The sequence below is a fragment of the Callithrix jacchus genome, chromosome 15, assembly GCF_049354715.1.
Source record: "Callithrix jacchus isolate 240 chromosome 15, calJac240_pri, whole genome shotgun sequence".
NCBI lineage: Eukaryota > Metazoa > Chordata > Mammalia > Primates > Cebidae > Callithrix > Callithrix jacchus.
In genome coordinates this window covers 24,142,795-24,166,135 of record NC_133516.1, presented here as the reverse complement: position 1 = coordinate 24,166,135, position 23,341 = coordinate 24,142,795, and the positions used below count along the sequence as shown (strand labels likewise).

General features: G+C 45.8%; 1 protein-coding gene across 3 annotated transcripts in view; it reads left to right on the top strand.

Annotated features, from left to right (window-relative positions):
* XXYLT1 (xyloside xylosyltransferase 1) overlaps positions 1–23,341 on the top strand; it is a 195,327-nt gene that overhangs the window by 34,740 nt on the left and 137,246 nt on the right. For all 3 annotated transcript variants that reach the window (XM_002758210.6, XM_078350551.1, XM_078350552.1), the window contains exon 2: positions 13,917–14,064. In XM_002758210.6, the coding sequence (XP_002758256.1) occupies positions 13,917–14,064 (148 nt within the window). The remainder of the gene's footprint in view (positions 1–13,916; positions 14,065–23,341) is intronic.

Genomic DNA, 23,341 nt, shown 5'->3' with positions numbered 1-23,341 from the left:
GTGCTATCTTGGCTCACCGCAACCTCTGCCTCCTGGGTCCAAGCAATTCTCCTGCCTCACCCTTTGGAGTAGCTGGGATTACAGGCCTGTGCCACCAAGCCTGGCTAATTTTGTATTTTTAGTAGAGACGAGGTTTCTCCATGTTGGTCAGCCTGGTCTCGAACTCCCGACCTCAGATGATCTGCCCGCCTCAGCCTCCCAAACTGCTGGGATTATAGGCATGAGCTACTGCGCCCGGCGGAGAATTTTTTTTTAAATTATGTGTATGTAAACAAAGTAATAAAACCTACAAGTCATGATCTGACTTTTTTGTCCACATTCCTAAAAATCATATGTTCTAAATAGGCATTAAGCATTGTTTTCGGTGTTCTCATTGGCTGATTGCCTTCAGTATGGGAGTCATCTTATATTTCTGGTTTCCCGGGTTGTGTGTTCTTCCTGTAGCTCTTAAGGTGGGGGACTTGAAAGGGAGGAGGGGCCGAGCACGGTGGCTCACGCCTGTAATCCCAGCACTTTGGGAGACCGAGGCAGGTGGATCACGAGGTCGAGAGATCGAGACCATCCTGGTCAACATGGTGAAATCCCGTCTCTACTAAAAATACAAAAAATTAGCTGGGCATGGTGGTGCGTGCCTGTAATCCCAGCTACTCAGGAAGGCTGAGGGAGGAGAATTGCCTGAACCCAGGAGGCGGAGGTTGCAGTGAGCCAAGGTTGCACTCCAGCCTGGGTAACAAGAGCGAAACTCCGTCTCAAAAAAAAAAAAAAAAAAAAGGGAGGAAGGGAGGACGGAGGGGTGGACTTTTCTCTACCCCATCCCTCTCATTTCCTCTCTTCACTCTTGCTTTGCTGCCTCCTGCCCTACTGTCAGGCATCAGCCCCTGGTCTGGTCAAAGACCGCCCAGAGTATGACAGATGCCACCTTGTCCTTGGGAAGATTAGTTTGCAAACCTGTTTTGGTCTTTGGGAGGCCAGGGTATTTTGATTCACACTTGCAGTGTCTGTGGTTTGCCTCTTGCTGCATAAAGCCTATTCCATGAAATGTTCTCATTTATCTTTAAGCAGATTTATTATATGAAATATTCATGGGTGCAGGCTTTGCAGCATAGCATTTGGAACAATGTACTGAGTACAGTTTGTCCTCATAAGTCTATTAATGCTGATGGGATGCAGTTGTTGCCTGTGAAGCTTTGGGGTGAGATGGGGCCAGCAGGGAGTGAGCTGGCTGAGGATAGGTCTTCGTCACCTTAGTTTGGCCGCAACAGCCCTGCGCTGCATGTATGCCTGCACAGATCCAGTCCTTCTTCCTTAGGGAATGCAGAGGCCTCCCCTCCTGCAAGCGCCGTCTCGTCAGCTTTCAGCTTCTTGTGTAATTCCAACTTCTAGGGATAGTTTGGAGGTGTGATGAGGCTCAGAGGGAAAAGCTGGTTTAGGAGTAAAAACTGATCTGTGAGGAGAGGGCATTTAGGGGACTGGGAGGAGGCTGAATACTAACACTTAGGAGTAAGTACCATGTGGCAACCCCTGGGCTGAGTGTGTGTTCCAGATATCCCTGACAGACACCACAGGAAGGACGTGTTGTCATTCCTGTATTACCCACGAAGAAATTGAGGCTCAGACAGGTTTAGTTACTCGCCCAAAGGCAGTTCACTTCATTTAGCAAACCTGTATGGATGGCCTGTCATGTGGCCAGTGGCTGGATACAGGGCACAGAGCAGTCACGGGCTCTGGCTACAAGGAGTGCCCCATGCAGCAGATAGAGAAACGTGGCCCTGTAAAGTGAGTGAGACAGGGTAAGGGGAGCCCCCATGTGATGTAGAGTGTTAGGAATAGCATGGTGAATTGTGGAAGGCTGTGGGAAGGCTGGAGGGGAGGATTGGAAAACTGGATAGGATCTTAGCAGGCAGATGGGAGCTGGGAGAGGTAATTACAGATGGTGGGAAGAGCAAGTACAGGTATAGAAGGATGTAGGTCAAAATGTAGATCAGACAGGGGTGGCCAGTAGATGGGAGACTGCCTGGTTCAGTTCCGCCCAGTCACAAGAGCAGGGGAGGGCAGGAAAGGTAGCCAGAATCACAATTGCAGGGGCTTGCAAGCCTTTCTAGAGGATTTGGACGGTAACTAAGGGCAGTGAAGAGTCACTGGAGGTTTCGAAGCCAAGGAGAGAGAAAAATGAATTTCTATATTTGGAAAATAATTCTGGAGGTGTAACAGAAGCTGGAATGGGCAGTGGGGGAAGGCAGGAGGTAGAGAAACCTGTCAGAGAAGTCACAGGGCAGGGATGAGAGGAAGTGGAGTGGGTGTGGGAATGAGAAACGTAATTTGAGATTTCTGTTGGGGAACAGCAGGAACTGGTCTGGATTCTGTATCTGAAAAAAAAGCATATATATTTAAAAAAAACTCAACAGTGGTGCAAACCTGTAATCCCAGCACTTTGGGAGGCTGAGGTGGGTGGATCACCTGAGGTCAGGAGTTCCAGACCCGCCTGACCAACATAGTGAAACCTCATCTCTGCTAAATATAAAGAAATTAGCCGGGCTTGGTGATGCATGCCTGTAATCTCAGCTACTTGGAAGGCTGAGGCAGGAGAATCGCTTAAATCTGGAGGCAGAGGTTGCAGTGAGCTTAGGAGGTTGCATCATTGCACTGCAGCCTGAGCAATGAGTGAAACTCCATCTCAAAAAAAAAAGAAGAGAAGTGTGAAGATATTTTTTAAAAGGCTTTTATAATGCGCTAAAAAATTTAAAGTGCTACATAAAACAAGTTTTAGGGAATGATAAGGACCAATGTGGTATAAAAGTTTTTTGGTTTAGGCCAGAGGTGGAGCAAGATGGCCAAATAGCAGCCTCCACCGGCCGGGTGCTATGACTCATACCTGTAATCCCAGCACTTTGGGAGGCCGAGGTGGGTGGGTCATGAGGTCAAGAGATCGAGACCATCCTGCCAACATGGTGAAACCCCGTCTCTACTAAAAATACAAAAATTAGCTGGGGGTGGTGGCGCGTGCCTGTAGTCCTAGCTACTTGGGAGGCTGAGGCAGGAGAATTGCTTGAACCTGGGAGGCAGAGGTTACAATGAGCCAAAATCAGGCCTCTGCACTCCAGCCCGGATGACAGAGTGAGACTCCGTTTAAAAAAAAAAAAAAGACTTTGGAAAGGCTCAACTCATCCTCCTTACAGGAACACTAAATTTGACAACTATTTACACAAAATAAGCACCTTTAGAGCACCAAAAATCAGGTGAGCAATCACAGTACCTGGTTTTAACTTCACATTACCTGAAAGAGGCACTGAAGAGGGTAGAAAAGACGGTGTTGATCACTAACTTCATCCCTGTGGCCGTGGCGACATGGTGCCAAGTGAGAACCTGTGTGACGGGGAATTGCATTGGAACTCATTGCTGCCAACAGTGAGCAGAACTCAGCCAGTGCCCACAGAGGGAGTATTTAGACCAGCCTAGCCAAAGGAGAATCGCCCATCTCAGCAGTCAGAACCTGAGTTCCAGCAAGCCTTGTCACCATAGGTTCAAGTGCTCTGGCGTTCTAAATAAACCAGGCCACAAGTACTGCAACACCTGTAATCCCAGCACTTTGGGAGGCAAGTTCCAGTGCTGTGCTGGGCTCAGAGCCAGTGGACTTGTGGGGTACATGACCTAGTGAGACACCAGCTCGGGTGGCTAAGGGATAGCTTGCATCCCCCACCCCTAGACCCAGGCAGCACAGCTCACAGCTCCAAAAGAGACCCCCTCCTTCTGTTAGAAGAGAGGAGAGAGAAGAATAACAAGGACTTGCAGCTTGGGTATCAGCTGAGTCACACCAGGATAAGGCACCAGGCAGAGTCATGAGACCCCCATTCCATGCCCTAGCTCTTAGATGACATTTCAAGACACCCTGAGCCAGAAGGGAACCTACTGCCTTGAAGGGAAGGACCCAGTCATGGCAGGATTTATCACTTGCTGACTAAAGAGCCTGTGGGCCCTGAATGATCAGTGGTGGTAACCAGGTAGTATGTTCCGTGGCACTTGGGTGAGACTCTGAGACCTGCTGGCTTCAGATATGATCCATTACATTCACAGCTGTGGCAGCTATGAGGAGAGACTCACTCTGCTTGAGTAATGGAGAGGGAAGAATAAAGGGGACTTTGTCTTACAGCTTAGATACCAGCTCAGACATAGTGAGGAAAAGCACCAGCTGGGCCCTTGGGGTCCCCAGTTCCAGGCCTTGGCTCTTGGATAGCATTTCTGGACCTACCCCAGTCTAGAGGGGAGCTCACTGAAAGCTCTGCCTGGACCTGGGCTAGGTCCTGAAGAGAGTCCCAGGGCTGGCAGGATTCACCACAAGCTGACTGAAGAGTCCTTGGGCATTAAATAAATGGTGGCACCCTGGCAGTACTCTCTATGGGCCTGTGATGGTAGTGGGCACAGGGAGAGAGTCCTCTGCCTGGGGAAAGAGGAGGGAAGAGTGGGAAGGACTTTATCTTGTGGTTTTGGTGCCAGCTTAGCTGCAGTAGAATAGAGCACCAGTTAGATTTCTAGGGTTTCTGATTGCAGGCCCTGGCTGACAGGTAGCATCTTTGGACCTGCCTGGAGCCTAAGAGAACTCACTACTCTTAAGGAAAGGACACAAGCTTGGCATTCTTTCTCACCTGCTAATTATAGGGCCCTAGGGCCTTCAGTGAACTAGTCAGGTGGTGGTTACAGCAGGCCTTGGGCAAAACCCAGTTCTGTGCTGGCTTCAAATCTGTCCAAGTGCAGTCCCAGTGGTGGTAGTGACAGGGGTGTCACCCCTCCCCAAGCAGCTCAGCCAGAGAGAAAGAGAGATTGCATTCATTTGGGAGACAGGGAACAGAACAAGAGTCTGCCTGGTAATTCAGAGAATTCTTCCCAATGTGATCTAAAACCACTAAGGTGGTACATCTGTGAATCTGCAGGAAGCACAGTATTGCTGGGCTTGGTGTGCCCGCTAATGCACATACAGCTGCAGTGACCAAAAACTTGGATCACAACACTCAAGTTCTTTGAATACCTGAAAAGCCTCTCAAGAGGGATGAGTACAAACAAGCCCAGACTGCAAAGACTATAATAAACACCTAACTCTTCAATGGCCAGACACCAGCAAACATCCACTAGCATCAGGACCATCCAGGAAAATAGGACCTCACCAAATGAACTAAATAAGGCACCAGGGGTCAGTCTTGGAGAATCAGAGTTATGTGATCTTTCAGACAGAGAATTCAAAATAGTTGTTTTGAGGAAACCCAAATTCAAGATAGTGCAGAGAAGAAATTCAGAATCCTATCAGATAAATTTAACAAACAAATTGAAATAATTAAAAACAAGCAGAAATTCTGGAGTTGAAAAATGCAACTGACATACTGAAGAATGTATCAGAATCTCTTAATAGAACTAATCAAGTAGAAGAAAGAAATAGTAAGTTTTAAGAGGCTATTTGAAAATACACAATTAGAGGTGGGAGGATGGCTTGAGCCTGGGAGGCAGAGGTTGCAGTGAGGCAAGATTGTGCCATTGCACTCCAGCCTGGATGACAGAGCCAGACACTGTCTCAAACAAAAAAAGCAAGCAAGAAAGAACAATCAGGGGAGACAAAAGGAAGCATAAAAAAGAATGAAGCGTGCATACAAGATCTGGAAAATAGCCTCGGTGGGGCAAATCTAAGAGTAACTGCCTTTAAAGAGGAGGTAGAGAGAGAGAGACAGCAGTAGAAAATTTATTTAAAGGGATAATAACCGAGAACTTCCTAAACCTAGAGAAAGATATAAATATTCAAGGACACAGGGAGGGGAGTACTAAACACTGGGGTCTATTGGGGGATAAAGGGGAGGGCCAGTGGGAGGGAGGTGGGGAGGGATAGCCTGGGGAGAAATGCCAAATGTGGGTGAAGGGGAGAAAGGAAGCAAAACACACTGCCATGTGTGTACCTATGCAACTGTCTTGCATGTTCTGCTCATGTACCCCAAAACCTAAAATGCAATAAAAAATTAAAAAAAAAAATTCAAGTACAGGAAGGTTATAGAACACCAGATTTACCCCAAGAAGTCTACCTCAAGACATTAAATATCAAACACTCAAAAGTCAAAAATAGAGGATCCTAAAAATAGCAAGATAAAAGAAACAAATAACATAAAATGGACCGCCAATACATCTTGCAGTAGACTTTTTGGTGAAAACCTTACAGGCCAGTAGAGAGTGGCATGACATATTTGAAGTGTTGAAGGGAAAAAACTTAAATAGCATATATGGCAAAAATGTGCTTACAGTGGCTCACACCTGTAATCCTAGCACTTGGGAGGCCAAGGCAGGTGAACTAGTTGAGTTCAGGAGTTGAAGACCAGCCTGGCCACCATGGTGAAACTCCATCTCTACTAAAAATACAAAAATTAGCTGGCCATAGTGGCAGGCACCTGTAATCCCAGCTACTTGGGAGACTGAGGCAGAACAATCACTGGAACCTGGGAGGCAGATGTTGCAGTGAGCTGAGATCTTGCCAGTGCACTCCAGCCTGGGCAACAGAGTGAGACTCCATCTGAAAAAAAAAGAAATAAAGACTTTCTCAGACAAATAAAAACTGATGGATTTAATCAATACCCAACCTGTCCTACAAGAAATGCTAAAGGGATTTCTTCAATCTGAAATAAAAGGATGTTAATGAGCAATAAGAAATCATCTGCAGGTGAAAAGTTCACTGGTAATAGTAAGTGCAGAGAAAAACACAGACTGGGCCGGGCGCAGTGGCTCAAGCCTGTAATCCCAGCACTTTGGGAGGCCGAGGTGGGTGGATCACGAGGTCAAGAGATCGAGACCATCCTGGTCAACATGGTGAAACCCCGTCTCTACTAAAAAAATGCAAAAAATTAGCTGGGCACAGTGGCACGTGCCTGTAATCCCAGCTACTCAGGAGACTGAGGCAGGAGAATTGCCTGAACCCAGGAGGCGGAGGTTGTGGTGAGCCGAGATCGTGCCATTGCACTCCAGACTAGGTAACAAGAGCGAAACTCTGTCTCCAAAAAAAAAAAAAAAAAACACAGACTGTTAAAACACTGTAATTGCAGTGTGTATCTTCTCATATCTTAAGTACAAACATAAGATAAACCAATAAAAACAAAAATGTTTCAAGGCATAGATAGTACAGTAAGATATGAATAGAAACAAAAAGTTGAAAAGTAGGGAGGTGAAGCTAAGTCTAGACTTTTTATCAGTTTTCTTTCTGGTTGGTTTTTAGTATGTTTATGTAATCAGTGTTAATTTGTCAACAGTTTAAAATAATGTGTTATAAAATATTATTTGCAAGTCTCATGGCAACCCCAAGTCTAAAAACATACAATGGGCATAAAAAAGGAAAAAGCATGAAAATAAAACATAACACCAGAGAAAATCACCTTCACTAAAAGGAAGATAGGAAGGAAGGAAAGAAGGAAGAAAAGACCAGAAAACAGCTAGAAAACAAATAACAAAATGGCAGGAGTAAGTCCTTACTTATCAATAATAACATCGAATGTAAATGGACTAAACTCTCCAATCAAAAGATAAAGAATGGATGGATATATTCTTTTTAAGACCCAATGATTTGTTGCCTACAAGAAACATTTTATTTATAAAAACACACATAGACTGAAAATAAAGGGATGGGAAAAGCTATTTCATACCAATGAAAATCAAAAAGAAGCAGAAGTAGCTATACTTATATCAGATAAATCAATTTCAAGAAAAAATATGCAAAGAGACAAAGACGGTTATTGTATAATGATGAAGGGGTCAGTTCGCAAAAGGATATAACAGTTATATATGCACCCAACACCGGTGCACTTACATATATAAAGCAAATATTATTAGACCTAAAGAGGAATATAGACCCCATTATAATGATAGCTGGAGACCTCAACATCCCACTTTCAGTATTGGACAGATATTACAGACAGAAAATCAACAAAAAAAGTCAGACTTAATCCACACTATAGACGAAATGGACTTGATAGATACAGAACCTTTCATCAAAGAGTTGCAGAATACACATTCTTCTGCTCAGCACATGGATCATTCTCAATGATAGACCATATGCCAAGTTGCAAAAGAAGTCTTAAAACATTCCAAAAAATTGAAATAATATCAAGTATCTTCTCTGACTACAATAGAATAAAACTAGAAATTAATAATGAGGAATTGTGGAAACTATAGAAATACATGGAAACTGAACAATATGCCTCTGAATGACCAGTGGGTCAATGAAGAGGTTAAGAAAGAAATTGAAAAATTTCTTTAAACAAATGATAATGCAAACACAACATACCAAAACCTATGGAATACAGCGAAACAATACTAAGAGAAGTTTATGGTTATAAATGCCTACATTAAAAAAGAAGAAAGTTCAAATAAACAACCTAATGATGTGTTTTAAAGATCTAGAAAAGCAAGAGCAAACCAAACCCAAAGTTAGAAGGGAAGGAATAATAACGAGCAGAGCAGAAATACATGAAATTGAAACAAAGAAAACAATACCAAAGATCAATGAAATGAAAAGTTGGTTTTTTGAAAAGTTAAACAAAATTGACAAACCTTTAGCCAGACTAAGAAAAAAAGAGAGAAGACCCAAATAAAATCAGAGATGAAAAAGGAGATATTACAATTGATACTGCACAAATTCAAAGGATTATTAGTAGCTACTGTGAACAGCTACATACCAATCAATTGGAAACCTAGAAGAAATGGATAAGTTTTTAGACACATACAACCTACTAAGATAGAATCATGAAGAAATCCAAAACCTGAACAGACCAATAACAAGTAATGAGATCAAAGCCATAATAAAAAGTCTCTCAGCAAAGAAAAGCTGAGGACACAATGGCTTCACTGCTAAGTTCTACCATTTTAAGAAGAACTAATACCAACCCTACTCAAAACTAGTCTGAAAAGCAGAGGAGGGAATACTTTCATACTCATTATATGAGGCCAGAATTACCCTCATACAATGAGGGTAATTACCAAAAAACAGACACATCAGTAAAAGAAAATACAGGCCAGTACCCCTGCTGAACATTGATGTAAAAATTCTCAACAAAATGCTAACTAACTAAATTCAGGAGTACATTAAAAAAAAATCATCATAACCAAGTGGAATTTATCCCAGGGATACAAGAATGATTCAACATACACAAACCAATCAGTGTGATACATCGTATCAACAGAATGGACAAAAATGATATGATCATTTTAATTGATGCTGAAAAATTATTTGATAAATTTCAACATCCTTTCATGATAAAAATCCTCAAAAAACTGAGTATAGAGGGAACATACCTTAATTTAAGGAACATAATATAATAAAAGCTATATGCAACAGACCCACCGTGAACATCATACTGAATGGGGAAAAACTGAAAGCCTTTGCTCTAAGATCTGAAACAAGGTTGTCCACTATGTTGAATAGTAACATAGCACTGGAAATCCTAGCTAAAGCATTCAGACAAGAGAAGGAAATAAAAGGTATCCAAATGGGAAAGGAAGAAGTCAAATTATCCTTGTTTGCAGATGATATGACCTTATATTTAGAAAAACCTAAAGACTCCACCAAAAAACTATTAGAACTAATCAATACATTCAGTAAAGTTGCAGGATTCAACAAATTCAACATACAAAAATCATTAGCATTTCTATATGCCAACAATGAACAATCTGAAAAAGGAATCAAGAAAGTAATTCCATTTATAATTGCTGCAAGTAAAATAAAATACCTAGGAATTAACTGAGCAAGTGAAATTTCTCGAGTATGGAAACGATAAAACACTGATGCAGGAAACTGAAGAGGACACCAAAAAATGGAAAGATATGCTGTATCCATGGACTGGAAGAACTGATATTGTTAAACTGTCCATACTACCCAAAGCAACCTACAAATTCAATAGTCTCCATCAAAATACCAATGACGTTCTTCACAGAAAGGAAAAAAAAAATCCCAAAATTTATATGGAATCACGAAAGACCCAGATAGCCAAAGCTATCTTGAACAGAAAGAAAAAAACTGGTGGAATCACATTACATAACTTCAAATTATACTATGGAGTTATAGTAACCAAAACAGCATGGTTCTGGCGTACAAACACACATAGACCAATGCAACAGAATATAGAACCCAGGAATAAACAATTAACTCATATTTGACAAAGGTTCCAAGAACATGCACTGGGGAAAGGACAATCTCTTTAATAAATGGAGCTGGGAAAACTGGATATTCTTATGCAGAAGAATGCATCTAGACCTAGCTCTCTTGCCATGTACAAAAGTCAAATCAAAGTGGATTAAAGATTTTAAGACCTCAAAATATGAAGCTACCAAAAGAAAATATTGAGGAAACTCTCCAGGACATTGGATTTGACAAAGATTTCTTGAGTAATACACCACAGGCATTGGCAATCAAAGTAAAAATGGACAAATGGGATCACAGCCAGTTAAAAAGCTTCTGCACAGTGAGGGAGACAATCAGCAAAGTGAAGAGAATGGAGAATATGTTTGCCAACTGTCCATCTGATAAGGGGTTAATAACCAGAATATATAAGGGGCTCCAACAACTCTGTAGGAAAAAATCTAATAATCCAATTAAAGATTAGGCAAGGCCAGGTGCCAGCAGCTCACGCCCATAATCCCAGCACTTTGGGAGGCCAAGGCAGGCAGATCACAGGTCAGGAGTTGGGACACCAGTGAAACTATGGCCAACATAGTGAAACCCTGTCTCTACTAAAAAAATGAACAAAATTAGCCAGATGTGGTGGTGTAATCCCAGCTACTTGGGAGGCTGAGGCAGGAGAATCGCATGAACCAGGAGGCAGAGGTTGCAGTAAGCCGAGATCTATTGCACTCCAGCCTGGGTGACAATGCGAGACTGTCTCAAAAAATAGAAATTGGGCAAAAGATCTGGATAGATGTTTCTCCAAAGAAGACATACAGATGGCGAACAGGTATACGAAAAGGTACTCAACATCACTGACCATCATAGAAATGGAAATCAAAACTTCAATGAGATATCTTACTCCAGTTAAAATGGCATTTATCCAAAAGGCATATAGCAAATGCTAGTGAGGATGTAGAGAAAAGTGAAGCTTCGTGTACTGTTGGTGGGAATTAAGTCAGTACAGTCACTATGGAGAAGAGTTTGGCAGCTCCTCAAAAAACTGAAAATAGACTTACCATATGATCCAGCAATCCCACTGCTAGATACATACCCAAAAGAAAGGAAATAAGTATATTGAAGAGATACCTGCACTCCCATGTTTATTGCGGCACTGTTCATGATAGCCAAAATCTGGAGGCAGTCCAAGTTTCCACCAGCTGATACATGGAAAGGAAACAGTACATAGACACAGTGGAGTACTATTCAGCCATAAGTAAGAATGAGATTCTGTCATTTGCAACAACGGTGATGGGACCGTAGGTCATTTTGTTCAGCGACATAAGCCAGGCACAGAAAGACAAACTTTGGATGTCCTTATTTGTGGGAGGTAAAATTAAAGCCGTCGAACTCATGGAGCTAGAGATTAGAATGATGGCTGTCAGGGGCTGGGCAGAGTAGTGGAGTGAGTTGGGGGCAGGGGGAGATGGTTAATGAATACAAAAAATGTTTGAAAAGAATAAGACCTAGTATTTCCTAGCACAACAGGGTGACTACAGTAAAAAATAGTTTAATTATACATTTCAAATAACTAAAATAATTGGATTGTTTGTAGCTCAAAGGGTAAATGCTTGAGGTGATGGATACCTCATTTACCTTGACGTATTAGGCGTTGTATGCTTGTATGAAAATATGTCATATACTCCATAAATATATACATGTACTCTGTATCCACAAAAATAAAAAATAAAAATTTTTGCTAAGTTTAACAGTGTTTTAGAAATTAATAGAGACCCAAAAATAAATGGAAATGTGAGCTAAGAGAGATATACGTTAATAAAAAATATAAGAGAAATAAGCTGCATAAGAGATACAGGCCAGTTGCAATGGCTCACGCCTGTAATCCAGCACTTTGGGAGGCTGAGGGGGGTGGATCACCTGATGTCAGGAGTTTGAGACCAGCCTCGCGAACATGGTGAAACCTTGTCTCTACTAAAAATACAAAAATTAGCCGGGCATGGGTGGGTGCCTGTAATCCCAGCTACTTGGGAGGCTGAGGCAGGAGAATCACTTGAACCCGGGAGGTGGAGGTTGCAGTGAGCTAGGATTACACCACTGTATTCCAGCCTGGGTGGCAAGAGTGAAACTCCATCTCAAAAAAAAAAAAAGAGATACATATATAAGCATATGTAAGAAATAAGGGAAATACAGGTCAAAAGCAGACAGGGTGGTTTACAGGGCCACGACAGCTAGAGGTTCTGAAAGTGCAGGTAGTGCAGGCAACACCGTGAGACTGGGTGGGCAGGTGGACGGAAAGGGCAAAGGTGAGTGATGGAGTGGAGCCCATCTGTTGGAGAACTTCCTGGGCTCCACTCACAACTGTCTATTCTGCTGGCAGGCTAAGTGACGGTGTAAACCGGGCAGTCAGGGGTTCAGGTGGCTTCACCTTTTGCTGCTGGCACCTATTCAGGTAGGCTCTTGGGAGTTGATGAGGTGGTGATTGAGCAGCCAGGATTCAGTGTGGCAGGTTTGTCCTGTCACCTGCCAGAGAAGATGGTGGTGAGAGGTCGCACTTGCAGACCTCTTAGGAGCACTGAGGAAGGAGGAGGAGGAACATCCAGCCTTCTGGCTTGAGTGCCTCCTGTGTGTAATAGAATGATCTAGATCCTGTAGGGGGCACACGGAGCAACAGGAAGAACTTGTAAGACGTGTAGAAAGAGCACATAGTCATCTGGTACCATGTGTGAAGCTGGGGCTACGTATGGGCCATACTTCTCATCTGCTGGAATAATGTTAGACAAGAAACCCAACTCAGGATCCCGTTAGTACTCTTGTCTGTTCTAATTGCAGGTTGAGTGATCTCTTTGTCCTTTGTTAGTTGCTGGTAAGGAATGAGGATGTGTTTATAGTGGAAAGACTGAGGGGCTGAGAATCTGGAGGCCGGAGTCAAGTCCTGACTGCATTTATTATCTGTGTGACTTGGTGCAAGTAACCTGTCTGAGTGTCTGTGTCCTTATTTGTAATTTGGAGGCTATAATAGTGATGTCTGCCTCACAGAAGTCCTAGGTTGTCATGGGAAATCAGTGTGTGTTTGTGAGAGTGTTTCATAAATTGCAAAGCTCTGCCGCAGCTGATGATGCCTCTAGACTTCTAAGTGCTTTGAGGAAAGTGTACCTGGTTATTCCGTATACTTCTTACAGTGCCTCCAAAGTGTCAGTGATACTCAAAAAATGCTGGTTGAATTGAATGAGTTTACTGCAGCACTGAGCATTTTCCGGGTTTCATTTTCCAGTGGCCAGACCCTCTCCTTGTTCACGCTGTTGGATGAGGGAGGTAGAGAGGGATTATCGGACTGGTCTGTGGAACAGATGCAGTGGCCACCGGGAGGTGGTGATACCTGGCGCTAGCCATGCGATACGATGCAGATCACACGTTCTCACACAGTTTACAGTCGCTGGGCACGGAGCTACCTTCAGGGTGATCCAGCTTGAAGTTCAAAAGCAGGAAGCAGACTAGGGGCTGTTTCCATTTCCTGTCTTCCCACTTTTCTCCCACTGTACACCCCGTACATGCGTGCTTGCATGCCACTCCTCACACAGTGGCCTCGTCCCCTTAGTGCGGCCTCAACTCTGACTTCTGGTTCTCATTTCCTTAATTCTCTGTTGTTAACCCCAGCCCCATTCCCTGCATACGGACCCTGGAGAGGCACCGTCTGCCTCTGCCCCTGTGGGCCACGTATTGGGTGTTGAGTTTGCAGTGAGAAGAACTGGTTTGCTGAGTCTTGGTTTTCTTGCACCTGCTACAGGTCATCTTCCACGACGTTGCTGTGCTGACAGACAAGCTCTTCCCCGTCGTGGAGGCCATGCAGAAGCACTTCAGTGCTGGCTCGGGGACCTATTACAGCGATTCCATCTTCTTCCTCTCGGTTGCCATGCATCAGATCATGCCCAAAGGTAACCTGGGCTTCCGGGAGCAGAAGCCCCTGGATGTCTGGCTTTTACATTCATTTCCCTGGTTCCAACACTGCCTATGCCCTGTATCAGAGAGAATAGCTTTACTGAACATGAGAGAGGGGTTGAGAGAACCAGCGAAGCCCTTATGCGACAGAGCTTCTTACACCAAGAATCAACTCACAGTTCAGCATGGCTGGGGGAGCCTCAGGAAACTTACAGCCATTGAATGGGAAGCAAACACATCCTTCTTCACATAGCGGCAGCAAGGAGAAGTGCCAAGCAAAAGGGGGAAAAGCCCCATATAAAACCATCAGATCTCATGGGTGCTCATTCACTAGCATGAGAACAGCATGAGGGTAACTGCCCCCATGATTAAATTACTCCCACCAGGTTTCCCCCCTCCTCACCACAAGTGGGGAATCTGGGAACTACATTTCAAGATGAGATTTGGGTGGGGACACAGCCAAACCGTATCAACCAGTTTCTGACCACAGTGAGCCATGACCTGAGTTTCTTAGGGGTGAGAAGGGGTGTTTGGAGCTTTGGAGTAACAGTTATCTGAACTGTGGCTGGTTGGCTTTTCCAGACCAGGCAGATCCTGGTAGCTCAGGGGACAGCTGGGCCATATGGTGAAGGCCTGCTCCTCCGCCCCAGCAGACAGAAGTGAAAAAGAAGGTGCCTGGTGAACCAGGAATTTAGGAGTTAAGAGTGGAAGCCCAGTTCCTGTTGGCAGGTTGTCCTACCACAGGGAAAAGCAAGCCTACCCATTCTTGCTGGGACTTGGCAGGCAAGTTCCAGCACCATGGAGGCCTCTGAGTGTCCTCTTTGTTGTGAGGGAAGGGCTCAGGGGCTCCACTGGGCAGGAGGCTGAAGAAGAGAGGAGACGAGCTCACCGACAGGGTCTAGGTGAAGAGCTAGCATTGGTGATCCTTTGCAGCTCTGTCAGCTCACCCAGCGCTTCCACCTGTCCTGTGGGGTTACAGGTAAAGCCGGGGCATTGCGAGACCTGCCCACGGTTATGCAACCTTTTAAGTGGCAGAGCCAAGGTTGGAACCTGCTTCTCCAAACAGTTACTTCTACCCCATCAGGTGCCCTGTACGTGGTCTCTTGGACAGGCCCAATACAGGGGCTGCGGGTGGCTCAGACTTGAGAAGGATGTGGTTCTGTTTTAGATTCTAGCGGGCAAACTGTTGTGGGTGTTGCTCATGGCTAAGCCACTTTGTCTCTCGTGGCCTCCTCAGTTTCTCCACCTGTAGAATGAGGAGCTGCAGCAGTGAGCTGTTTCAACTTGCATTCTGAAGAGCCCAGGGCTTGTAGGACTCCCCCTCGGGGTTTCTGTATTCTAGGGAGCCAGGGGGAGGAGGCGTGGTGGAGGAGCCACCACGCCCTGCCCTTCACCTCCCTCCCTCCTGCCTCTTTCCCTCTGTCAAATGTTAGGTCTCTGCCCATCACATGCTCAACTCTGGGCCAGGTTGCGCTTTGGAGTACCCAGAGGAAGGTGAAATACAGCTCCTGTGGTTTGTCAGGAAAGAGAAAATACTTCTGCCTCCAGCTATAGGAGAGCCAGGCAATGAATTGTGAAGGGACCGATGACAAGAATTAGGGAGCTCCCAGGCTGCTCTGGGAGAGGGTGAGAATGACGCCAGGAAGGTGCTCCGGCTCTCTCTGACTCAGCCCTGCCCAAGAGCCTGGCATAGCTCATGAGGGTGATGTCTGCAGAGAAAAGGCTTTGGCCAGAGCTTTGCAGTTGATGCAGTAAATGGATGTGATTATTGGTGGCCCTCCAGGCGTGGGCCCCGCCCTTCGAGGGGTTTGCATCCGGTGCTGGGGAAGGAGTTATTTTAGATGTGCCTCCAGCCGACCCAAACACCCAGTCTTTTCTTGGGTTCTTTAGGGGAGTGATAATGTGCTTTCAGCAATTTATTTTTACACGTGGCCCAAATCCTCTTCCTAAGAAAAGAGTTATTAGGCGTTACTAAAATGTGATAGTCATAAAATAAAATGAGCAGTCCTTGAGTTTCCTGTGGCGTCTGGGGCGTGGCCGGCCAGGAAGTCTGGCCTGGCACACTTGGCAGTGCTGAGGAGTTCCTACCGCGCAGATCATTTGGAATTCCTGCAATTTTTGGAAGGACACTTTGTTTTCAGACATGATTTGTGCTGTCCTGAGTTTGTCGGATTCTTAACTGCTGCCTTGTTTGCATTCACTGTTTCTTAATCATAGAAATGAGTGTTGTTTTGTGCTTTGGTTGATGGTTTTGCTCTGATGTAATTGCTGCATTCTTGCTACTTTGGCTGTTCCCTTTCACAGCATTTTTCTCTCGGAAAGTGAGAATGGGGTTTGGGTAGAGCCTGAGCCCTTGGTCTCACCCAGGAGGGCTGAGTCAGAAAAACCTGTGCTTCTTTGAGTTCCTCCTGGGGTCCTGTCTGGTGTTTGCCCCAGAAATCCATACAAAAAAAGGATATCTGAAAACAACATTAAAGTAGAAAAAAGTGATCTCTTTGCTGTTATGTAGATACCATCATTATTCTTTTTTTTTTTTTTTTTGAGATGGAGTTTCTCTCTTATAGCCCAGGCTAGAGTACAATGGTACGATCTTAGCTCACTGCAACCTCCTCCTCCTCGGTTCAAGAGATTATCCTGCCTCAGCCTCCCCAGTAGCTGGGATTACAGGCACGTGCCACCACACTCGGCTAATTTTTGTGTTTTTAGTAGGGACGAGGTTTCACGACGTTGGCCAGGCTGGTCTCGAACTCCTGGACCTCAGGTGAGCTGCTCGCTTTGGCCTTGCAAGGTGCTGGGATTACAGGCATGAGCCACCACGCTGGGCCATCATTAATTCTTTATCTTCTTTATATTCCCAACATGCAGCTTTTTAAAAATTTAGACAAAGCAGGAGTTATGCTGTATATTCAAATCATTCCAAGTCTTTTTTTATAGATCAAGATTTGAAATTGAATCTTCATTTCAACCCCCCAGAATGAAAGAAATTGTACAAATGAAACTATGTCATGATTTTTTCAGTTAGTGGCTTACATCCCGTTTTCTGTGTAATTATAGTCTTTGAAAATGTTTCGAATGGTTTTATTAAGTAGATGAACCTCAGTTCACTTTCTCACTTCTCTGTTCTTAGCGAGCTAGATGCTTTCTATTTTGTCTAATATCATAAACTGTGTGATGGATATCCACATGCATACAGATTATTTTCTCTAATTAGGATTCTTCCCTATGATAACTCCCAAGGGTGTAATTAGTGGGCCAGAGGTGACCCTTGTAAGGTCAGGGTGTGTAAACCCCCAGCTGCCCAGGTTGTCCACTCACACAGGTGAGGTTCAGTTTTCAAGCCTGCCAATGTCTGCATAGTTCTAAGCCTGTTAGCATCTGACTTCTCACGTGGACCACCTCAGGCCGCCACATAAGAGCTTTGAGACAGTGGCTGTCCCACTGGACAGGAAAGGAAAGGGAGGAGCCGAGAGGTTAGGCCACTTCTCCGAGTTTTGCAGTGATCTGCGTCCTCCCTGCCGCTTGGAGTTCTCAGTCTGAAGCTTATGCCCATTCAGATGTCCGGACCTGGACACCCAGCCTTGTACACATGCACAGCCCCATGAAGCTTACAGGACTTGGCCTCCTTGCCTGCCTTCTGGGCCACATGTCACGCCCTACAGAGGGGACCTGGCTGGGAAGGTGTTGGGCTGGTCACACCCATGCATTTTGTTGTGGTCACCCCCTTGGAGCAGCACTGCCCAGAACCACATCTGAGCAGGGGCCTCAGGAAGAACCAAGGGGCCCTGCCAGGCAGGACATGCTGGCTGGGATTTTGGTCAGAGCTTGTTTTTCTCTTCGCTGCTTGTTGGGGGTCACATGCAGATTGACCTGGCTGGCCCCGTTGCTCACACTTGCCTGCCTATGTGCCCTCCACAGAGACACAGGCACTCGCTGCTCTTCACCCATATCCACGAGGCTTTGATTTCCATTTGTCTGTGGTGTTGGGTTTGTCGCCACTGGAAGCATCTTATGCAATGGAAAAGAAAATATTTTTTGCCCCACTGGAGCTGGAGAGAGCCAAGGGCAACTCCTCCAGGACTGTCAGTTTCCCCCTCCTATGTCACACGGCCTGAGGCACTGTTGGCTCCAGCCCAGCAGCATGGGCTGTGCTACGGTGCATGCTCTGTGGTCGTGGTGGGGTTTCCCTGAGCAGGGCAGGCAGGCCTCCAGATCAGCAGCAGTGCCCCAGGCTGGCCAGAGGCCTCCCGGGAGACTCTCCTGTCATCCCCATGCATCCCTGGAAGGCTCTCCTGTCCTGAGGTCAATCCTTTGTCATTCTTCAGCCTATGCCAAGCACTGCTGTTTTCAGGACATGGTGCTGGCCACCCTGGGGGTCTCAGAGATGTTTGCTGGGCTGCCGCTTCATGGGCTCATGTCAGTGGGGCAGGTGGCATGGTCCAGCAATGAGGGCAGACAACATGAAGAGCCACTCTATGCTGAGGGCTTCAGAAGAGGACAGGTCACAGGCATTTGCAGGAAGAAGGAAGGCTTCCGGAGGAGATGGCTGTGAAATTTTCTCCAAGTTGCCTTGTTTTTGATGATCTTGACAGTTTTGAGAAATGCTGGTCAGCTGTTTTGCAGAGTGTTTCCCACTTAGGATTTATATGATGTTCTTCTCATCATCAGACTGGGGTTATGGTATTTGGGGAAGTTATGGGAGGAACGCGCAGAGGAGATGCGCTGTTTCCCTCACGTCATATCAGTGACACGTCACATCATATCAAGGGTACATGATTTATCACTGTTCCTGTTGATCTTGATCACGGGGCTGAAGAAGTGTTTGTCAGGTTTCTCCATTGTAAATTACTCTTTTCCCCCTTGCTGAACTATACTCTTTGGAAGGAAGTCACTATGTGTGGTCCATGAGTAAAGAACGTGGATAGTCACTTTTCAGAGGTCACATGTCCCTTGCTTGGGCCCCATCACACACATCCTGCTGGTAGCGTCTGCCTCCTTACAAGTACTGCTGGCCGTGGCCGTGGGAGCCCAGAGATTTTGAAGGACTGCTTCACCATTCCATTCGATAGATTCCATTGTACTGCATGGGGCCATGCATGGCTATGTCTGACCGTCCCTTGATGTCCAGTGTAGGGAGCACTGAGGCAGGCAGGTCTGAGCAGGCTAAAACGAGATTAGTGAATCAGAGTAGGAGTCCAGACTCAGGATCAGGCAGAGCTGGGTGCCAGCTGCAGCACTGTGACTCCCAAGGTCAAGGCTTTGATCTTGGGAGGTTACTTAAAAGAGGTCATATGGTATTATGGTTAAGAGCATGGACCTGGCCGGGTGTGGTGGCTCATGCCTGTAATCCCAGCACTTTGGGAGGCCGAGGTGGGCAGATTACTTGAGGTCAGGAATTTGAGACCATCCTGGCTAACATGGTGAAACGCTGTCTCTACTAAAAATACAAAAAATTAGCCGGGTGTGATGGTGGGTGCCTGTAGTCCCAGCGACTCAGGAGGCTGAGGCAGGAGAATCACTCTAACCTGGAGACAGAAGTTGCAATGAGCCAAGATCGCACCACTGTACTCCAGCCTGGGAAACAGAGCGAGACTCTGCCTCAAAAAAAAAAAAAAAAAAAAAAAAAAAGAGGATGTGCCCTGGAAACAGTGTGCCTGGGTTCATGGCAGCCCTATCACTGACTAGCTATGAGGCTCTGGCCAAGTTACTGAACTTCTTGAGGCCTTGGTTTTCCCACTGGCAAAATGAGGTAACAGCTATTCATGTGTCATGGGGTTGTTATGAGAATGGAATGAGTTAGTGTCTGTCACCGCCTTAGAACAGTGCATGGAGCACGGTAGGTTCCCTAAGTGTTAGCCTGGCTCCTCTCTGGATGGCAGTGTCCTCATCTATAAAGTGGGGATAGTATAGTTCCGGCTTGAGAGAATTAACATGGTACTCAGCGCCGTGCCTGGCACATTGTAAGTACACAGGAGTTGTCAGCTGTTTCAGAGGCAATGTGAGTCCTGCCTCCAAACATCCCCAAAGAGTGTGGGGCTACAGTTATTCACAGACTCTTAGACCACCCATTTTTGCCTTTTGGGAAGAGCTTCTGAGAGGGGATAAGCAAATTCTCTGCAAGACATGTCACCTCTTGTACCTCATGTGATAATTGCTAATTCTGACCTGCCTTCCTTTCAGGGTCATGTGAGCTAGAAATAAAGTAATGCTGCTGGTCAGGCACGGTGGCTCACACTTGTAATCCCAGCACTTTGGGAGGTGATGGATCACTTGAGGTCAGGAATTCAAGACCAGCATGGACAACACAGTGAAATCCCATCTCTACCAAAAAAATAAAAAAATAAAAAATTAGCTGGATGTGGTGGTGCATGCCTGTAATCCCAGCTACTCAGGAGGCTGAGGAGGGAGAATCACTTGAACCCAGGAGGCGGAGGTTGCAGTGAGCCTAGATCGTACCACTGCATTCCAGCTGGGGCAACAGTGAGACTCCTTGTCAAAAAAAAAAGTAATGCTGCCAAAAGTTCTTCGTATCTCCCTGTACCCTTCCCATTCCCCCGCCAGCTCCCAGAATCAGGGTTTCTGAAATCTCCATAACATCTAGCGTGTGATTACCACCATCAGCCCCAGCCTGCTTGTGTTTCCTAAGAAGATCTATGTGGGTAAAAAGAACAGACAATGCAAACTGTTATAAAATCCCTCAAAAGGTAGGATTTGCGTCCGAGCATTCTCTGCCCACATCCCTTGAAGCCTAGTGTGGCGCTTGCCATTGTAGAAAAGAACAGCAAAGCCAGCTGGCAGCAAATTGGGTTGGCCCCATCCAGCTCCCCTGGCATCCTGGGTGTTATCACTCCTGAGAGTCCTTATTACAACGTCTGTCATGGAGCCTTATTGTCTTGAGGCTGCAGGCACATGGTTGGACTCTTTCAAAGACATTTTGGGTCAGGATTGCTGGGTGGCAAAGGCTGGTGTAATATTCAGGTAATTGACGCTGGGTGCTTCATAGCCTCGGTTCACAGGCCTACCTGAGAAAGAATTGAGGCAGGGCCAGAATGTTTGCCAGCTGAGGGCAAAACCCAAATGGGAAATTCTAGACTGGCAGCTCCCTCCCCTCTTCCCTCCCTCCCTCCCCTCTTCCCTCCTCTCCCTCCCTCCCTTTATCTCTTTTTCCGTTCCCTACCTCCCTTCCTTCCGTGAAACACTGAGGTATGTGACCTTTTACAGAAAGCCTTTAAAATACCATTTTTTCTTTATTCTTTAAGTAAAATTTGACAAATATAGTAAAAGCCGTATTTCGTTTTTATTTCTTTGTTCTGTACTTTTTGTACTTTTACTCACTGCCATGGGAGGTCTTCAGTGTTCTCTACAGTTCTTTTAGATCAATTTCATAAAACAGGAGGCTTTTAAGGCTGGTTTATAGAACTTCATAACTTTGTTCAGTTTGAAACCAAATCAGGAAACTGTTCAATGATCAATGTTTAATCAGTCATCATGAGGCAAACATGTTTCTATGGGGAGGGTTCCTGCAAGGGGATGTGTGTGCGTTTTGGAACTTGGGGTACGGAAGATAAGGATTGGAGATCCCAGGACAGTCTCTTCTCTGCCCCTTCCCCCATCAGCCTCAGCACCAGGAGAAAGAGACACAAGGGCCCCCCTATAATTGTGGATGCCGTATTTAGATGGTTTTCCAGCCTCTGAGATCCTGACTGTGAAAGGTGCTAAGGGCGCCTGCTTGTTCCATTGTTAGTCCTGTGGCCCCTGCTTGCTTCAGGAAGAAGTGGCTTGAGGATAGACGGGGATGGGGGCTGGTTTAGCATGGACATGGGTGGGGTCAGCAGGCCTGGGAGTGAGTTCTTATTCTGCCCCTTAGTATCCTGGTCGGCTGATGTAGGGAAGAGGGAGAGCCTCCTCCCTCCCTGATTCTGCTGCATAGGAGGGTGAAATAACATCTGATTCCAGGACTGTGTTTACTAGTGAGCATGGTCCCATGCACATATGTGGCTTTCCTTCTTTCTGGAGTTTTTTCTTAGTCTTGAGCCAGGAGAAGTGAAGTGTAACTGGGCTGGCCTCTGCAGAGCTGGGGAAGGGACACTGCTATCTTGCTCTCTCCTCTACCTCTCACACAAACCGGGCTGGAGGAGACTAAGGTCTCGCTCAGACTTTGCGCCTAAGCCATTCTCTAACCTGGTTTACCAGAGCGTTCTGTGTCGCACCCCAGTGATGCAGGTAATAAAGTGGCTTTCGAATGATCCACCTGCGATTGCTGCTAATGTTTTGGTCTCAGAAACCAAATAACATCTGGTATTACCTAAACCCCTCATGACTCCTAACAGAGATCTTGAGTGAACAACCTGGCTTCTCTGAGCAGCATTCCTTGTTTGTAAAATGGAGGTAGTGACCACGCAGGCCTCACTGGGGTTGTGGGGAGGACTGGCTGAAATGCTGTGTGAGGTGTCTCACAGGGCCTGATACTGAGAGACGCTCGGTAAATTGCAGCTCTTTGTGCAATGAAGCCGTCCCTGGCCTTCTGTGTGAAATCGGGCTCATCTTCTGTGATGAAGTCCCCAGCCCGTCCCTGCTTTCTTTCTCTTCATAGTTCTTATCACCCTCTTATGTGGAATGCATTTTGCTTTTCGTTTGTTTGTTTGTTTGGATCATCTATCTGCCCCACCTAAATCTTAGCTCCATGGGGGCAGGAAGTTCTGTGTGTTTCATTCACTGCTGTGTTCCCAGTTTCTAGAGTGCTATAGATACATAGTAGGCGTTCAGTAAATATCGTCAAGTGAATTAAATGAATACCTTTTCGGGGTCACCTCAGTCTGCCAAAGCTGGCTCACCGCCTTCACCCTTTTTCTTTTCTCTTTTTTTTTTTTGAGACGGAGTTTCGCTCTTGTTACCCAGGCTGGAGTGCAATGGCGAGATCTCGGCTCACTGCAACCTCCGCCTCCTGGGTTCAGGCAATTCTCCTGCCTCAGCATCCTGAGTAGCCGGGATTACAGGCACGCACCACCATGCCCAGCTAATTTTTTGTGTTTTTAGTAGAGGCGGGGTTTCACCATGTTGACCAGGATGGTCTCGATCTCTTGACCTCATGATCCACCCGCCTCGGCCTCCCAAAGTGCCACCCTTTTTCTTTTCTTTTCTTTTTTGAGACAGAGTCTCACTCTGTCATCCAGCCTGGAGTGTGGTGGCACCATCTTGGCTCACTGCAACCTCTGCCTCTCGGGTTCAAGCCATTCTCCTTTTCTCAGCCACCTGAGTAGCTGGGATTACAGGCAC